Source organism: Pinus tabuliformis, chromosome 4_1 (genome assembly GCF_031772625.1).
Source record: "Pinus tabuliformis cultivar Carrire ecotype Pingquan chromosome 4_1, CPIR1, whole genome shotgun sequence".
NCBI lineage: Eukaryota > Viridiplantae > Streptophyta > Pinopsida > Pinales > Pinaceae > Pinus > Pinus tabuliformis.
In genome coordinates, this window is record NC_142303.1 from 814,970,889 (window position 1) to 814,987,214 (window position 16,326).

General features: G+C 38.3%; 1 protein-coding gene across 1 annotated transcript; it reads right to left on the minus strand.

Moving 5' to 3' along the window:
- Positions 1–5,431: 5,431 nt before the first annotated feature.
- Positions 5,432–7,990, minus strand: LOC149178725 (uncharacterized). The gene is made up of 2 exons (XM_089422215.1): positions 6,289–7,990; positions 5,432–5,919 (listed from the first exon to the last, which is right to left on the minus strand). Exons 1-2 carry the CDS (start codon positions 7,556–7,558, stop codon positions 5,432–5,434), a joined length of 1,758 nt encoding a protein of 585 aa, XP_089278341.1. The 5' UTR covers positions 7,559–7,990.
- Positions 7,991–16,326: the final 8,336 nt, after the last annotated feature.

Sequence of the window (16,326 nt, forward strand, 5' to 3'; positions counted from 1 at the left end):
TGTTCAGGTGAGTAATGAAAATGCATGAGATCAACAGAAGGGGAGTAAAAAGTATGAGCAGAATATCAAGAAACAGTGTATTGCAAAATACAATCGATAATGAAAGGAACAATGATAACAGCGCACAGTATGATCTTAGCGTACTAAAAATCATACTTAGGTGTGTTCGTTAGTGTATTAAGATCAAATCTGTAACTTGTCTGTGTGGAATCATGAAATGAACCATTAACCGGAGAATGACAGCCAAAATGTCACAGATTGCTCAAATATACATATTATTGCCAATATAGAAATGAGCTACGAAATTGGCTATGTTCAAAGAATTGTAACTTGTGAAAGCACTATGATTCTAGACATGTCAGTTCTACCTTGCCAAGATTACAATCTGTGAGAGCGATAGAAAAGGTGAGCCTAACAAATGTGTCTATCAGGATGAACTCCAGAAACTTTCTGTTTGGGACTAGTCTCCCTCCTACTTTCAGACTCTTCTGCTACGGATTGTCCATGCGTCCGTCTTCTGCCCATATGAAGTTTATATCTGGCAATGTATTATCTGCTCATTATATAGCTTATATAATATAATTATGCTTTTTCGTTTCGTGAAAAAAACAAATGTGTCTATGTTTGCAACTGGATCATTGCTAATCCTGTTTGCAAATTATGTGGGTCAAGGAGTTTCCTGGTCTCAATATATTCGTACATCTTTAAGGATGGAAACTAGGAAATTTCTCCACTAAAATCATTTTTTCTGAAGGAAAGGTTTTGTCAGATGAATTATCAGGATCATTATGATCTTGAATTGTACTTTACAGGAATTACTTGGTTGTGAGATAAACCGTTGCTTTTTCCCCTGTAGTTTTACTCTGTACAGACTGGTCTATTCACAATATTGATCTTTCATTATAGAATATCTTGTCTATTTCAAAGTTCTGTGCAACCCCCTGCCCCCAGGTGACAATTTCTTCTATTAGAGAAATACACAGAGTAACCATGAAAGAAGTTTATATTTTGCGGTGAGAACCTCCTGGATTTTTGAAAGTGCTTCCTTTAAACCAATGTTGCACAAAGCGCGATCAGGATTTAATCGGCGCCGGGAAAAAAGCGGAAAAAATCGACAAAAGCGGGAAAAAAGCGGGAAAAAAGCGTTTGGCACAAAAATATTCATTTTTTTTCAGTTTTTTTCAATTTTTTTAATATCTAAACCATCTACAACATAAAATAAATACATTGACACATAAATATGATAAAAAAACTAATATATAAGATGTTTAATATCATTTCTAGCGCTAAAATCACACATAACATTGAATCATGTCCTGAATAGTAAGTCCTGAGTCCCAAGTCCAACTCAACCTCAAAATATCAACAAAAAATATGATAATGTATCTCATCATGTCATAATGTCATATACAATAAAATGAAAGTCTAATCCTATTGATTTCCTCTGCCCCTCTTGCGAGAAAATGGCACAGCTTTCTCTTTCCCTCTAGATGTAGAAGCTGGTGCCTGTGCTGGTGGAAATGGCAGTGGAGTCTGACGTGCTCTAGAAGCTGAAGAACTAGTAGTAGCAGCTACAGGAGGCTTAGGTGGACGGAGACCACGTCCTCTACTGGTGGTAGTGGTAGCCCGGGTAGCCCGGGTAGGCGGTGTCACCTCCTCCTCCTGCTCCTCCAACTCCTCCTCCTCCTGCTCCTGCTCCTCCTCCTCCTCCCCCTCATCCTGCACTAACCAATCCTCAGTGGGATCCATGAGAGGCCTCTCAGTCTCAACCCTCCATTCAGCAGTGGTGTCAATCCCATCCAATGAGATGGCTTCCGTATCAGGTGTCTTACTCTTCTCTAGTTGTCTCACCCACAATCGAAGATTGTAGTAGACATAGACCATGTCATTAAGTCTATGGGACTCCAACCTGTACAAAGTTCATGAAATAATAATTAATAATTAATATTATAAAAAAAATATTGTTTAAAACTTTAATGAATTCAAAAATTTATTTGGAAATTTGCAATATTTTAAATGTTTAAGTGTTAACCTATTGCGCTTCTTGTTGTGTATTTTTTCAAATACACTCCAATTGCGCTCACATCCCGAGGAGCTGCATGTTTGGCTGAGGATGCATACGGCAAGATTTTGCAAAAGGGGTACTCTGCCACCATACATCTTCCACCATGCGTCTACAACAAAATTACAAATAAAATTTTAAATAAACATAAGAAAAAATTGGAATTTGAAGAAACAATGAAATTTGAAAGTTGAAACAAAGTTACAAAGTACATACTACAAACTAAAAAATACCTGGCATTTTAATCGTCCTATCAATCACAGCCATCTCAAAGCCAAATGTGCCACCTGACAACTTATATTGCTCAATTTGTCTAGAGATCTCCATACGTTCTTCTGGAGATCTCACCATCTTCTGGACACAGGGTAATAATCCTTCCACGACCTCAACATCAAAATTAAACCCACATGCATAAGAAAATGCAGGGTTCAGGAAAAGCCCAGCAGCATGAATGGGACGATGGAGTGTGTTGTTCCATCGCTCATCAATGACTTCCCATAGAAGGAGTTGTCTCTGAAACCCATCATCTCCCTTATCATCATAGTAGGACCGAATGGCTTCTTTGGCCCTGTCCATGGCTTCATACAAATAGCCCATTGCAGGCTTCTCACCATCAACCAACCGAAGAACCTTTACCAAAGGTTCTGTAACAGCGCACACCTCCTGCACTCCCGCCCAGAAGTCTTCCTGGTATGAAACTAGTCTGCAGACAGCCTCTCCTTCTGGTTTGCGGCTCATTGACGAAGCACGCCACTCCTCTAAAAGAAACATTCTCTTCAAATCCCACATAGAATTCAAGAGGGATTGAAGAGATATGAAACTTGTCGCAAACCGTGTAATGGCGGGGCGCACCAACTCTTTGTTGTTGGTGCATTTTCTCATCAAGCTAAGCACAGATGTGTGATTGTAAATAAATTTTGTGATGCTTTTTGATGAGTCAACAACCTCTTTGACAAAGGGAATTTTCCCTATGTCCTCTAACATCAAATCAATACAATGGGCAGCACAAGGTGTCCAAAATAAAGCAGGATGCCTGTCCATAAGCATTCTACCAGCAGCAACATAATTTGCAGCATTGTCCGTTATGACTTGGACAACATTTTCTGCACCCACCTCCAAAATAAACACATCCAGCAAATCACATAAAGTTCTTGCATCTTTGATTTGATGAGTTGCATCAACAGATTTGATAAACATAGTCCCCTTGGGACAACTAACCAAGAAGTTTATAAGGGTTCTCCCCTTTTGGTCAGTCCAACCATCTGACATAACAGTGCATCCTGTTTGTGCCCATGATGCCCTAAAATCCTCCAATCTTTGGGTGCAGTCACGCTTTTCATCTTGAAGAAGCCGGCCTCTGAAATCATGAAGAGAAGGGATTTTGTACCCTGGGCCAACACTGGCAATAGCATCAACAGTAGGTTGGAAAAATGGATTACTCCTTACAATGCTGAAAGGAATATCACTCCAGAGGAGAAATTTTGTCATCAACTTGTCAGCTTGTTCTTTTTCAGTTCTTTTTAGCATTGAACCAATAGTTGGTTGTGAACCAGGTGTGGTTCGAGGAACAAAATATGATGATGCAGCTACCAGATTGACTGACGCTGCAGTAGAACCAGTGCCACTTGGCCCACTTCCTTCAACTGACCTTTTTAGTTGCCTTTTGAGTTCTTCTTTGGCATCTCTAGTGTGCTCTAATTCTCCCAATGCTCTCATGGCTTTTTGGATAATTTCAGCATTTGTATTTAGACAGGGCCCCACATCATGTCCAGGGATTTGTGCAAGGTGGAACTTCAACCTGTACACCCCCCCGAATATTTCCTTTCCACACAACTTGCAATACAAGTTTTGTCTATCATTCGGAGTTTTAGGGTCACCATATTCCCAGAAAGGATCCAATTTCCTTGGCATGTTTGTTTTTGAATTTTGAATTTGCAAACCTATGGAAAAATAAGGATTAGGAAATAGGAATTTAGGATTACATAATACAAATTACAATTTAGCATTTGCAAAATTACAAGTTAATTATTTCCAAAATCCCAATTTCTAAACCCAAGTTACCCAACCAAATGCCAATGGCAAATGCCAAAAAACAATGAAAATTAAAAAAAAATAAACAATGTTTAAAAAAAATGAGAAAATAAAAATAAAAAATTGGTTCTCATAGTCATAACAAATTACCCATCCCAAATCAATGAAAATTTTCAAAAAATTCTTTAAAAACAATGAAAACCAAAGTTTTTATAGAAGCAAAACCAAAAAAAATTAATCTACATACCTCTTTTATGGACAAATTGGTGATCTTGGCTTGGATTCCTCCTAAAAACGCTTGGATTCGCTCCCAAATCCGACGGAAACCCTTCAGCTCCTCTCCCTCACCTCTTCTCCTCCTCCTCCGCGCGGCGACAGCACAATGAATTAAAAAAAAATCGAATTTGCCATATAAAACCCCGCTGCCCGCGCCTCCCACGATTTTTACGCAAAAAATCGCGATTTTTTATTTTCAAAAAATCGCGATTTTTTCGATAAAAATCGGTATAAAAAAAAAGTGGCGATTTTTACGGATAAAAATCGCGATTTGATCGGGCAGAGGAAAAAATCGCGATTTTCCGATAAAATCGCGATTTTATCGCAATTTTAACAACACTGCTTTAAACTCAAGAGAAACATTAAAACTGGCCCAAAGAGCATGCTGCAATTTTTCCAGGGGACTTTTGTTTATACATTGCATGAAATACAATTTCACAAGCATGAGAACTTCAAACATTATATCAGCCTCTATGTAAACTTGAATCACATAGATGTCTACATACCAAACTGATAAATGGAGCATGGGATATCTGGCACTCAAAGTACCCCACTTTTCCGGCTAATTTTCACTCTAAATCTCGTTGAAACTTGAAACTATCCTGGAACTCCGAGTACTACCTCTGCAAGGGGAGTTTTGTCCATGAAACTAGGCCCTAGGTATTTTGGCCAATTTTAAGACAACCCAGAACGTCGGATCTCTGAAAACATGATCAGAATGTGCAGAAATGAGACTCACCAGAAAAACAGGGCTAACCAAAAATAGGGCAAACTAAGTGCCCCATGTCAAATGCTGATAAATGGATGTGGATGGCACGGACTTATTTTAATATTCTTCGAAAGCCCAAGTTCATGTATCTCGTTCTTTAAAGTGCCTAAGCGTGCAACATTAGTTACAATTCCCTTCTGGAATCATTAAACCACTTTCTTTTTTTTCAACAATATTCAAGCACTTTCCTTCTGTGTTGGAAACACCATTCAGAAAATTCCAGAGAGGCATCCCAAGCTATTGGACCTCAAATATTTTACTCAAAAGAGGTCATAGAGCCTTAATGTTACATATCAAAATAGCATACTGGAAGTGGAAGCTTGTGCAATAGTTTTCACTTTCTGAGCAACACTTTTCACAACTAAGCCTCTCTCTATCATACCATTCCAGAACACCTTAGGTCTGCCATCCATCTCTAGAGAATACTTATCAAATACATAAAATGTTTTAAGATTGATCAGAATCCTTTTTGAAGCCATTTCTTCGCAAAGTTCTGAAGCTTTATTTAGCTCACCTGCTCCCAAGTATGCATAAATAAGAGTAGTATAAACAAGGGCATCACCAACAAGACCCCTCCTAGACATTTTATTGAATGCTTTTTCGGCACTTCTCAGCTTGGCTTTCCCACACAAACCTCGAATGATGCTACTATAGAGAAAAACATCTTCAGATAAACCTCTTTTGACAAATTCATCAGGCAGCTTCAGGGCTTCCTCTTCATTGTGTTGGACACAATAACCATCAATTCGCCATGAGTACACACTAAAATTAGGCATAAAACCTGCACTCAACAGACAACAAACTGATTTATTAATATACAATGTTCAGTATTGCAACAGGCCCATTTCTCACAAACGGAAATGGATACAACAAATCCTATTGGTGAAGTTGGTCACTGTACATGAAAAAAACCCAGACCTATAGTTGCGGGTAAAAATCAGGATTATAAGAGGAAGTAAAATTCTTTAATTATAAAATCTTGTTGGAAATTACAAACCTGCAATAATCATTTCAAACAGGACATCCTTTGCTTCATCTATTTTCCCAGACTTGCAAAAGCCATGAATAAGAGCCTTTTAAGTATACACATCAAAAACTAGCCCGGTTTGTAACATCTTGTTGCGAAGCTTCCAGGCATCAGCCATGTTACCTCTCTTGCACTGCGAATTGATCAATGTATTGCATGTAAAGTGATCAGGTTCAAGACCCTTTTCCGCCATTTCATTCAAGAGATCATTTGCTTCTTCCAATTTCCCTTCCTCGCAGAGCTTATGGAGGAGGACATTGTATGTCACCGTTCCTGGCACCAGCCCTTTCCTTATCATTTCATCCCGCAGTCTGAAAGCCTCAGTCAGATTATTTTCTCTGCAATAACCATCAATCAGGGTAGTATATGTTACATTATTTGGAACCAGATCACCCATTTCGTTCAAAATCTTCAATGCATCCCTCAATCTGCCCTCTTTGCAGAACCCGTGTATTAGAGTGTTATATGTTACAATATCGGGTTGAATGCCCTTCTCTAACATCGTGTCTTGGATGCTTAAAGCTTCATAATGCATTCCTTTCTTGGAAAGAAGGGAAATAAGACTATTATATGTGAACAAATCTGGATTGAATCCATGCTTCTTCATCTGATTTACAAGTTCTTCGGCATTTTGCAGATCACCTTGTTTGCAGCAGGCATGGATCATGACATTGAAAGTCTGAGAATCAGCCTCGATCCCTCTACACAACATTTCCCTATAGATTTTCCAGGCCATAGTTGGCAATTTGGCCTTGACTAGACTGTTTAGAAGGATATTACAAGAGTGTACGGTGGGGTTCATTCCATAAGAACCCAACTGATAAAATACTTGGATTGCATCTTGGGTCATTCCGGATTGCGCATATGAATTGATCAGCATACTCAGAACTGCAGAATTGGTGCCCAAATTGCTATAATCATTTATCATAACATCTAAGACTACTGGAGAAGATAGGAAGCCTTTATGGGAAATGGATTGTAACAATGACTGAGCAGTTTTGAACTTATTGTTCTTAGTGAGAATATGGATTATGGTCCAGTAAGGGCGGGTGGCGTGCTGGTAGTGTGGCAAGTAGGCAACCCACTTGAAGAATCTCCATGCCAGGTTTCCATCATGCCTGCCAATCTGCAGAAGGATCTCGCTCATAATGCAGGGATTTAGCCTGGAGGCGATTTGGGCTTTGGACAAACAGTTCCATGTCCCCTCCATAACCACTTTGAAGACATTTTGAATGAATTCTGAATCTGGAATGTTGCCCATGTCCACTTGGGATTCATTTTTAGATAGGGTTTCACTTACTGCACTTGTGGAGTAAAATTTGTTGTTGAGGTGGGTGTTGTAATAAATACTGTGCGGAAGTCTTGTATGGAGTTTTAATTGAATTGCTTTCATTGGTTTCTATGCACCAGGGAACTCCGAACTTGGAAATGTTTAAAAAGTGGAGAAAAACTCATACCCGGTTGGAAGTGTCGTGTACAAACATAAAAAAACACTGGCGTCCAACATCTCAGAGTTCATTTGATTGGTAATGTATACCATACGGCCATCTATGATCATGTTCGTTATACACGCAGTGAAATCGATTTGCCCTACTCGGCTCCACCCTCATTTGATGGTCATCAAGAAGGATGGCTCAAATAAAAAATTTCAATCCTCTCAGCGCTCGTAGATCCGTTCTTGTAAACGGAAAGGGTACTCACTTTATCAACTCCAAATCCACTCCCCCTTACATGTATAAATGCCAGTAAGCGCTGGAACAGTATCTTGGATCCAAAGATATATTTTGAAAAACCCCTGTTCATCTGGTTATCACCACCATATAACTCGATACCAGGGTTGATTTTGTGGTAAAATAATTTAAACTTTTAGACGTTATAAAAAGTACCCGATATATTTTATTAGGTATTTTCAAAGGGAAGTACGGGAAAGAATTGCATTGGAGTAATTTTCAGAAATATTCATCTCAGAGTTAATGAATCAAAACAAATAAGTATTATTTACCTCAAAGTTAATGAATCAAAATAAGCATGTTTATTTCACACTAACCTTTTGAGGCACATGAATTATTAGTTTTACCTCTTCCTAACATTATTCTCTTTTTCTAGCACTATTCCATATAATTGAGTTTTTTTATCGAAAGTTTGAAGAAGAATTGAAAAACAAATTAATCCTATCTGAGAATTTGGGGATTGAGAAACAAATTAATCTTATCTGAGAATTTGGGGTTTGAGGTAACATTGAGAGGTAAGTCCAAATTTATTTTAGAATTTACGGTTGTAATGAATTTTGAGTCTTTTTATTAGATAAATTGATTAAATAATGAAATAATTAATTTTTTTGTGATACACATTTTTACGCCGTAAGGCGTTTCTCTCTGAAATCAACTCCCCCAATTGCCACCGTGTCCTTGTTTGAGCCATCAGATTAGATGTTAGACGATTGAAACGTTCCAGACCATTGGATGTAGTTTAGGTTAGTTTTTTATATTTTTTCGGCACAGTTTTTCTCGCAGCTTCAAATCGCCGCACAGTTTTTTTCGCTACTTCAAATCTCCCTGAGCAGGCAGCGTCTCTGGGCATCCGACTCTAGGAGCTTGGAGCTTGATGAGCTTTTATCTCCAGTGAGGGTTTTGCAGGAAAAGTTTTCAATGGATCTTCAGGGCTTCAAATTTCCTCCATCGGAAGAGAAATCCTGCATCGATCACAAGAAATTTCCCGCGTTTTATGAAGGAAAATCCCCTTACAGACAGAGGACAGACTGGATTATGAACGAAGATGCCAGATTCAGATCCTCCAACTGTGGAGAGAATGACTTCATTTGTTTTGCATTCCACCCGCGAAGTTTGCTCTGATGCGGCCATTTTCCGCAGTGCTGTTTCAGTGGTCGGTAACTCTGCTTGGGTCATGTTTGATGGTCTGGCGATAGATCAGAAATGTTTACAGGTAAAAAGCTTTAGTTTTATCTTTCAGCTGGTTCTCCGCTCTTATTTCTTTGTTCTTCGTGACTGTAGGCGTTCAAGCCCTATCAGATACCCTAATCAGTTTTCCTATATTTGAAATGCAACGCAGGACGTTGGGACCCCGAGCTGGCTCAACCTGCTTGGTAGGGCGACGTGTCTACAGTGACGGAGTTTCCTTACGGGTAAGAACTTGCCATAGTTTGAGGGGAAATTTAAAGCGTGGCTCCAATGCGACCCAACGGTGGAGCTTTTGCCAGAGTTTCCTCATCTCCAACTGTGGAGAGAATGACTTCATTTGTTTTGCATTCCACCCGCGAAGGTTGCTCTGATGCGGCCATTTTCCGCAGTGCTGTTTCGGTGGTCGGTAACTCTGTTTGGGTCCTGTTTGATGGTCTGGCGGTGGATCAGAAATGTTTACAGGTAAAAGCTTTGGTTTTATCTTTCAGCTGGTTCTCTGCTCTTATTTCCTTGTTCTTCGTGACTGTAGGCGTTCAAGCCCTATCAGATACCCTAATCAGTTTTCCTGTATTTGAAATGCAACGCAGGACGTTGGGACCCAGAGCTGGCTCAACCTGCTTGGTAGGGCGACGTGTCTACAGTGGCGGAGTTTCCAGTTATGGGTAAGAACTTGCCCTGGTTGGAGGGGAAACTTAAAGCGTGGCTATGGCTCTCTGCATCTATGGGATTCCTGTTTCGTAGCCAAAAAGCTCAATTTAGAAGAGGGTTAGAGCTTTTAATGGGTTTTTTCCCAAATGTAAATAAATTTTGCTATGACAATGTGATTATCATTTCAGATATTACCCAGAGCTTATTCTGCTCTGAAATTATGTAGTTTCCTGTTATTCTCTTTTGTGACGATGAAGGTTTATAGAGCTGTGCCGGTTAATTATTCTGCGGTTTGATATGGCTACCATGGCCAGCAGTCGACGACACATTTGCTTAAATTTGTTTTTGAATCTTTGCTAAATCTGTATACCCAGTTCGGGGTTTGCGTCTTCGGTTATATCTTCAGAAAAATAATGTGATGTATACTCAATTCCTTGCTTACTCGTGTTTGCCCGTATGTTATATCGTTTACATATTTCAAGGAGTTGTCTACGTTATAAAGAGTTATAAATCTTCGATTTGGATATGTGGTATCAGCCAACCTGATCTCCGTTTAATAATTGCAGCTTGTTTACCAGTTACATACGTTTAACATTACCTACTATATGTTCTTTTCCTTTGTAATTGCGGGGTCTGCTACCTAGTGTCATTATAGCCTGGCCTCCTCAGTTTCCAAGTTTCTTCCGGGAGCTTATGATCCACTCCCAACCTCCAGGGTTCATCATTTTGTGCTGTTATTGCCGCCTATGGAAGATTGGGTCGAGCTGCAGAGGCAGAGAAGATGTTTGAAAAGATGGTTAACGCAGGTGTGGAGCTAGATGTTTTTGTTTATGGTGCCTTGATAAATGCATTTGCTGAAGCTGGATGTGTGGAAGAAGCTGTACGTTACTTTCAAATAATGCAAAATGCTAGTTTTGCAGGGAACTCTGTGGTGTATAGTTCTTTGATTAAGGTTTATAGTAAACGTGGTTTTTTGAAGGAAGCACAAGAAACGCACAAACGCATACAGAAATTGGGTGTTGAACCAGATGCCTTTTTATCAGGCTGTATGCTTGACCTTTATGCTCGCACTGATATGGTGACTGAAGCACAAGAAGTATTCAAAGTCTTGAAGGAAAAGCAGCAGGCAAATGAATTTTCTTTTTCCATGATGTTGTCCTTATACAAAAAGAATGGAATCCTTAATGAAGCCACTGAAATTGCGAAGGAAATGTTAGAATCGGGATTTCTTACTAACGTTCTTTCTTTTAATAGTGTCATTAGCCTGTTCAATGCAGATGGAAGATTGAGAGAGGTTGCTGAAGTTTTTCATCAAATGTTAAAACTAAAGGCTTCACCCAATGAGAATACATATAAAACACTGGGCATTCTTCTGAAGAGAGGAGGCATTCCAAGGGATACAGTAGAGCAGCTCGATGTTGCACGTAAAAGTGGGCTTCCACATGGTATTCAGGCCTTGAGAATGACAATCTTTTCTGCAGTGGGGATGCATGCTGAAGCTTTGGAAGCTTGTGATGAACTGAGAGCTTCTGGGTTGGATTTTGATGTGTCTTCTTACAATGCTGTTATATATGCACTTGGTAGTACTGGGAGGATTAATGAAGCTTACAACATGTTCATGATCATGCAAGCCAAAGGTCTTGAACCAGATACAATTACTTATGCAAGTATGACAATTAGCTATGGGAAGCTAGGGTTGGTAGACGGTGTTAGGAGAATGTTTTACAAAATGAAACAGAAGGGTTTTCAGCCAAACGAATTCATGTTCAAGGCAGTTATAGATGCCTATAAAAGTGCTGGGAAGTTTTCTTTAGCCAGATTTGTTACCCAGGAGAGGGAGTTCATGCATCAATTGCAAGATCATGGTCACATTATATAAGATTATGCAGATCTGGTTTCGAGCTCGATTTCATGTGCACAGCTTTTAAAAGGAAGCTGGCATACCCTGTATTCATGCTGTTGTGTCTTTTAACATTTTGTAAAATTGTAACAGGTTATTTTTTTTTTGGGAAATTTAAATCGATGCTCCTTGTATAGCTTCCACATGGTATTCAGGCCTTGAGAATAACAATCTTTTCTGCAGTGGGGATGCATGCTGAAGCTTTGGAAGCTTGTGATGAACTGAGAGCTTCTGGGTTGGATTTTGATGTGTCTTCTTACAATGCTGTTATATATGCACTTGGTAGTGCTGGGAGGATTAATGAAGCTTACAACATGTTCATGATCATGCAAGCCAAAGGTCTTGAACCAAATACAATTACTTATGCAAGTATGACAATTAGCTATGGGAAGCTAGGGTTGGTAGACGGTGTTAAGAGAATGTTTTACAAAATGAAACAGAAGGGTTTTCAGCCAAACGAATTCATGTTCAAGGCAGTTATAGATGCCTATAAAAGTGCTGGGAAGTTTGCTTTAGCCAGATTTGTTACCCAGGAGAGGGAGTTCATGCATCAGTTGCAAGATCATGGTCACATTATATAAGATTATGCAGATCTGGTTTCGAGCTCGATTTCATGTGCACAGCTTTTAAAAGGAAGCTGGAATACCCTGTATTCATGCTGTTGTGTCTTTTAACATTTTGTAAAATTGTAACAGGTTATTTTTTTTGGGAAATTTAAATCTATGCTCCTTGTATAGCTTCCACATGGTATTTAGGCCTTGAGAATGACAATCTTTTCTGCAGTGGGGATGCATGCTGAAGCTTTGGAAGCTTGTGATGAACTGAGAGCTTCTGGGTTGGATTTTGATGTGTCTTCTTACAATGCTGTTATATATGCACTTGGTAGTGCTGGGAGGATTAATGAAGCTTACAACATGTTCATGATCATGCAAGCCAAAGGTCTTGAACCAGATACAATTACTTATGCAAGTATGACAATTAGCTATGGGAAGCTAGGGTTGGTAGACGGTGTTAGGAGAATGTTTTACAAAATGAAACATAAGGGTTTTCAATCAAACGAATTCATGTTCAAGGCAGTTATAGATGCCTATAAAAGTGCTGGTAAGTTTGCTTTAGCCAGATTTGTTACCCAGGAGAGGGAGTTCATGCATCAGTTGCAAGATCATGGTCACATTATATAAGATTATGCAGATCTGGTTTCGAGCTCGATTTCATGTGCAAAGCTTTTAAAAGGAAGCTGGCATACCCTGTATTCATGCTGTTGTGTCTTTTAACATTTTGTAAAATTGTAACAGGTTATTTTTTTTGGGAAATTTAAATCTATGCTCCTTGTATAGAGAGATTGTGGATAAAAGGGTACTAGTAGTTCTTTTAGTGTATAACAAAAATGCAAATAAAAAGACATTGGTCATTCCCTTCTCCAATATAAATTAAGACTTTGAAAACAGAGGAGGGCACCCCAAAATCCTGAATCTTGACAGTGGTATCCGAGATTCTCAAAAAATTCTATGAAATTTTCTCAAAATCATATTAGAATTTCTATTTTTTTTCGAGCAAAATTGTGATTTGTTTAGACTACGCGATTGAGGAGATGCATTATCTATTGAAACTACAATTTTGCCCCGACGACCCAGTTCTCATCGGAATATGGTGAAAAAAATTAATGTGTTTAAATCGTTTTTTCGTTTCAGAAATAAAATAGTGATTTCAAATTCTCATTAATTTTCTACACGATTTCAATTATAAACTGGCTAAACATCCTAACACCCAAATTAATCTCCTGAGTGGATCATTCAACACAGAGAAGCAATCTAACTTTCGCTTGTAACACAAGCGATACTTAAAGAAGTGGTGGATGTGAATGCTCAGAAAATGGGAAAACGACATATGAGATCACCAGCCGGTCATCCCTTTAAGTCAAGAACATATGCCTTTTCTATTACGTTACCAGACTGAACTTTTGTTCAAGGCTCTGTCTCACTGTTGCACCAATGGAAAGTAGAGCAAACTATTGGTCGGCCAGGGCCCAGCATAGATCCATGCAAACGAAAGGCAGAGACATGTGACTATGATACTAGCCACAACCTCACATAAATAAATACATGCCCAGGCAAGCCTGACAGAGGGCAACTCCATTGAATTAATATATGAATTAAGGGTATCATGGTTCAGAACAACATAATGTTCAAATGTGAAGCCAATGAAATTATATAAGATTACCCTGCTCCTTTCTTACTAATTTTCTCTTTATAAACTAGCCATTTGGAACTTTGATGTTACACATTCAAATTCTAGTATCATCCACCTAATTCTAGTATCATCCACCTGTTTAATTCTCATGTTGGGGCATCTGCAATATTTGATGACATAATGCCTTTAGAAGCACATAATTTGTTTGACTACCTGTCCACTAATTAGTTTGTCTATGCTCATTATGGTAAATTCGATCTTACACCTTGAACAGGCTTTACTTGTAGTTTACTAAATCCAATGGCTGGTTTTTTGGGTATCCGACACTTGATTAATTCTCACCTCGGGCAATCTTTGACAACATAATGGCCTCTAGAAGCTCATAGAATCCAATTTTTAACATATTTTCACTCTTTTTATCACTAGGAGTGCTTAATTCAAACAATGGTGAGACCATTTGGATGTTAGAAACCTAATGCTAATTTTCTATTTGTCCCCAACCTAATGAATATTAATATTGGTGATAGCATGTCTTTAAAATGAACATATTGAGTTAATTTCCCTTATATAAAGGTCTTCCTTATTTATTCATAATCTTTGAATTTCAATTACATCATTGTTCTCATCCTTTGTCAAATGTTCATCAAGCAATGTCAGAAGACAGTTTTGGCATCCATCAAGGACCTTAGGATAAACCTTATGAACTGAAAGCACTTGGTAATATGAATATATGATCTAGCCATTTGTTGATGATAACAAATAAACACCGGTAAAGAAACAAAATTGCATAAAAATTTGACTTCTTTCTTCTATGCTATTGTTTCTTATGTCATTTGCATAAAATTTTGACTTCTTTCTTCTATGCTATTGTTTTTTATATCATTGCCTTACGGCGTTTCCTTTGCAACATGTGGTGCAAATGCTAGTTATGTTTCTAGCAAAAACCTTTGATTAGCATTTATATCAAATGGATGTGAAAATAGCATTTCTTAATGGTTTGATTAAGGAAGTGTACATAAATCAACCAAGAGTCTTTAAGGCTCAAGGGTGTGACAACCATGCCTATAGGTTAAGGGAAGCCCTTTAAGGTTTGAAACAAGCACCACATGCATGGTACTCCAAGATGAATGAGTATCTTTTAGGGTTGGATTTCACTATAATAGACAAAGGTTCAAATCTTTACTATTTGGTTGATCATTTTAATCTATTGTTTTAGTCGTGTATGACAATAATCTCATACTTATAGGAAATTCAAGGAAACTCATAGAATGGTGCAAAAAAAAATTAATAAGAGAATTTGACATGAAATACATCAACTCTATGGATTACTTCCTTAGCCTATGGCAAATTCCAAGTGAAATTTTCCTTGGACAAGGTAAGTATGTAGTCAAGATTGTGAAGAGATTTCAAATGATGGAGTGTAAGCTCATGGCTACTCCTATGGTAGCAAATCCAAAGTATTTGTTGATTTTTATTTATAATTGGTTGATCCCTCTATGTACACGTAGTTGATAGTTTATCTCATGTATTTGGTAAAAGCTAAGCATGGCATTTGCTCTGCAATCAACACCTTGATTCAATACATGGTGCAACCCAAACAAGTTCATCGGGTTGTTGTAAAACATGTGCACTGGTACTTGAGGGGCATGGTGCATTTTGGACTAAGATATATTGGAGATAGATAATTAGTGCTAAATGATTTTTTAGATTATAATTATGCAGCCAATGCTAGTGATAAGGGGATCACTTCAAATGTTGCTTCAATTTAGGTTTAGGTGTGATTTCCTAGTCGAATGGGAAACATACTTCTATGGCACTCAATTCAACAAAGGAAAAACACATGACAACTAGTTCTAATAGCGCAAAGATATCTAGCTTCACAAGTTATTAGCATAACTAATAACAATCTTAGTTTACCATGACAATCTTAGTTGTATCAAACTCTCTAAAAGTCTAGTATTTATTTGATTGATCTAATAATATTGAGATTACATACCACTTCATCAGTGACAAAGTTCAAAAGGGAGTTTTGGTTCTATAGTACACTCCAACATATCAACAAGTTGTTGGTATCTTAATAACCCCTTGTAAAAGGCAAGCTTGAGATGTTTGAATACCAACTCGACGTGGTCGACAACACAATCCTAGGTCAAAGGGAGTGTTAGAGAGTGTACATAAGATAGTCTACTATAAGTTGAAGCATGCATAACATATTTGGGCACCTTCTATTACAAAAACAACAGATACTATATGCAAATGTGGGTGCAACATGAAGAAGACTAGAGGGCAGTGCACTAAAATTGGCATCTAACAAGAAGGGCACATGCATGCATGTGCTAGCTTTAGAAAGGACAAGGAAGGGATAATGTATCCTTGTCCTTAACCTCCAATTAAACTAGATAGAGTGTTGAGTCCAATTCAATCTTATTTTAGCAATTTATCTACTTTAGAGTTTGACTTTTAGTTAGGGCACACATCCCAAGAGAATCTAAAATCTTTCCTTAG

Excerpts from the sequence above, each read along its gene's own strand:
- LOC149178725 (XM_089422215.1), bottom strand. The coding sequence starts at position 7,558 with ATGAAAGCAATTCAATTAAAACTCCATACAAGACTTCCGCACAGTATT. Across the intron at positions 5,920-6,288 it reads CAATTCGCAGTGCAAGAGAG|GTTTTATGCCTAATTTTAGT; the intron begins GTAACATGGCTG and ends TGTTGAGTGCAG.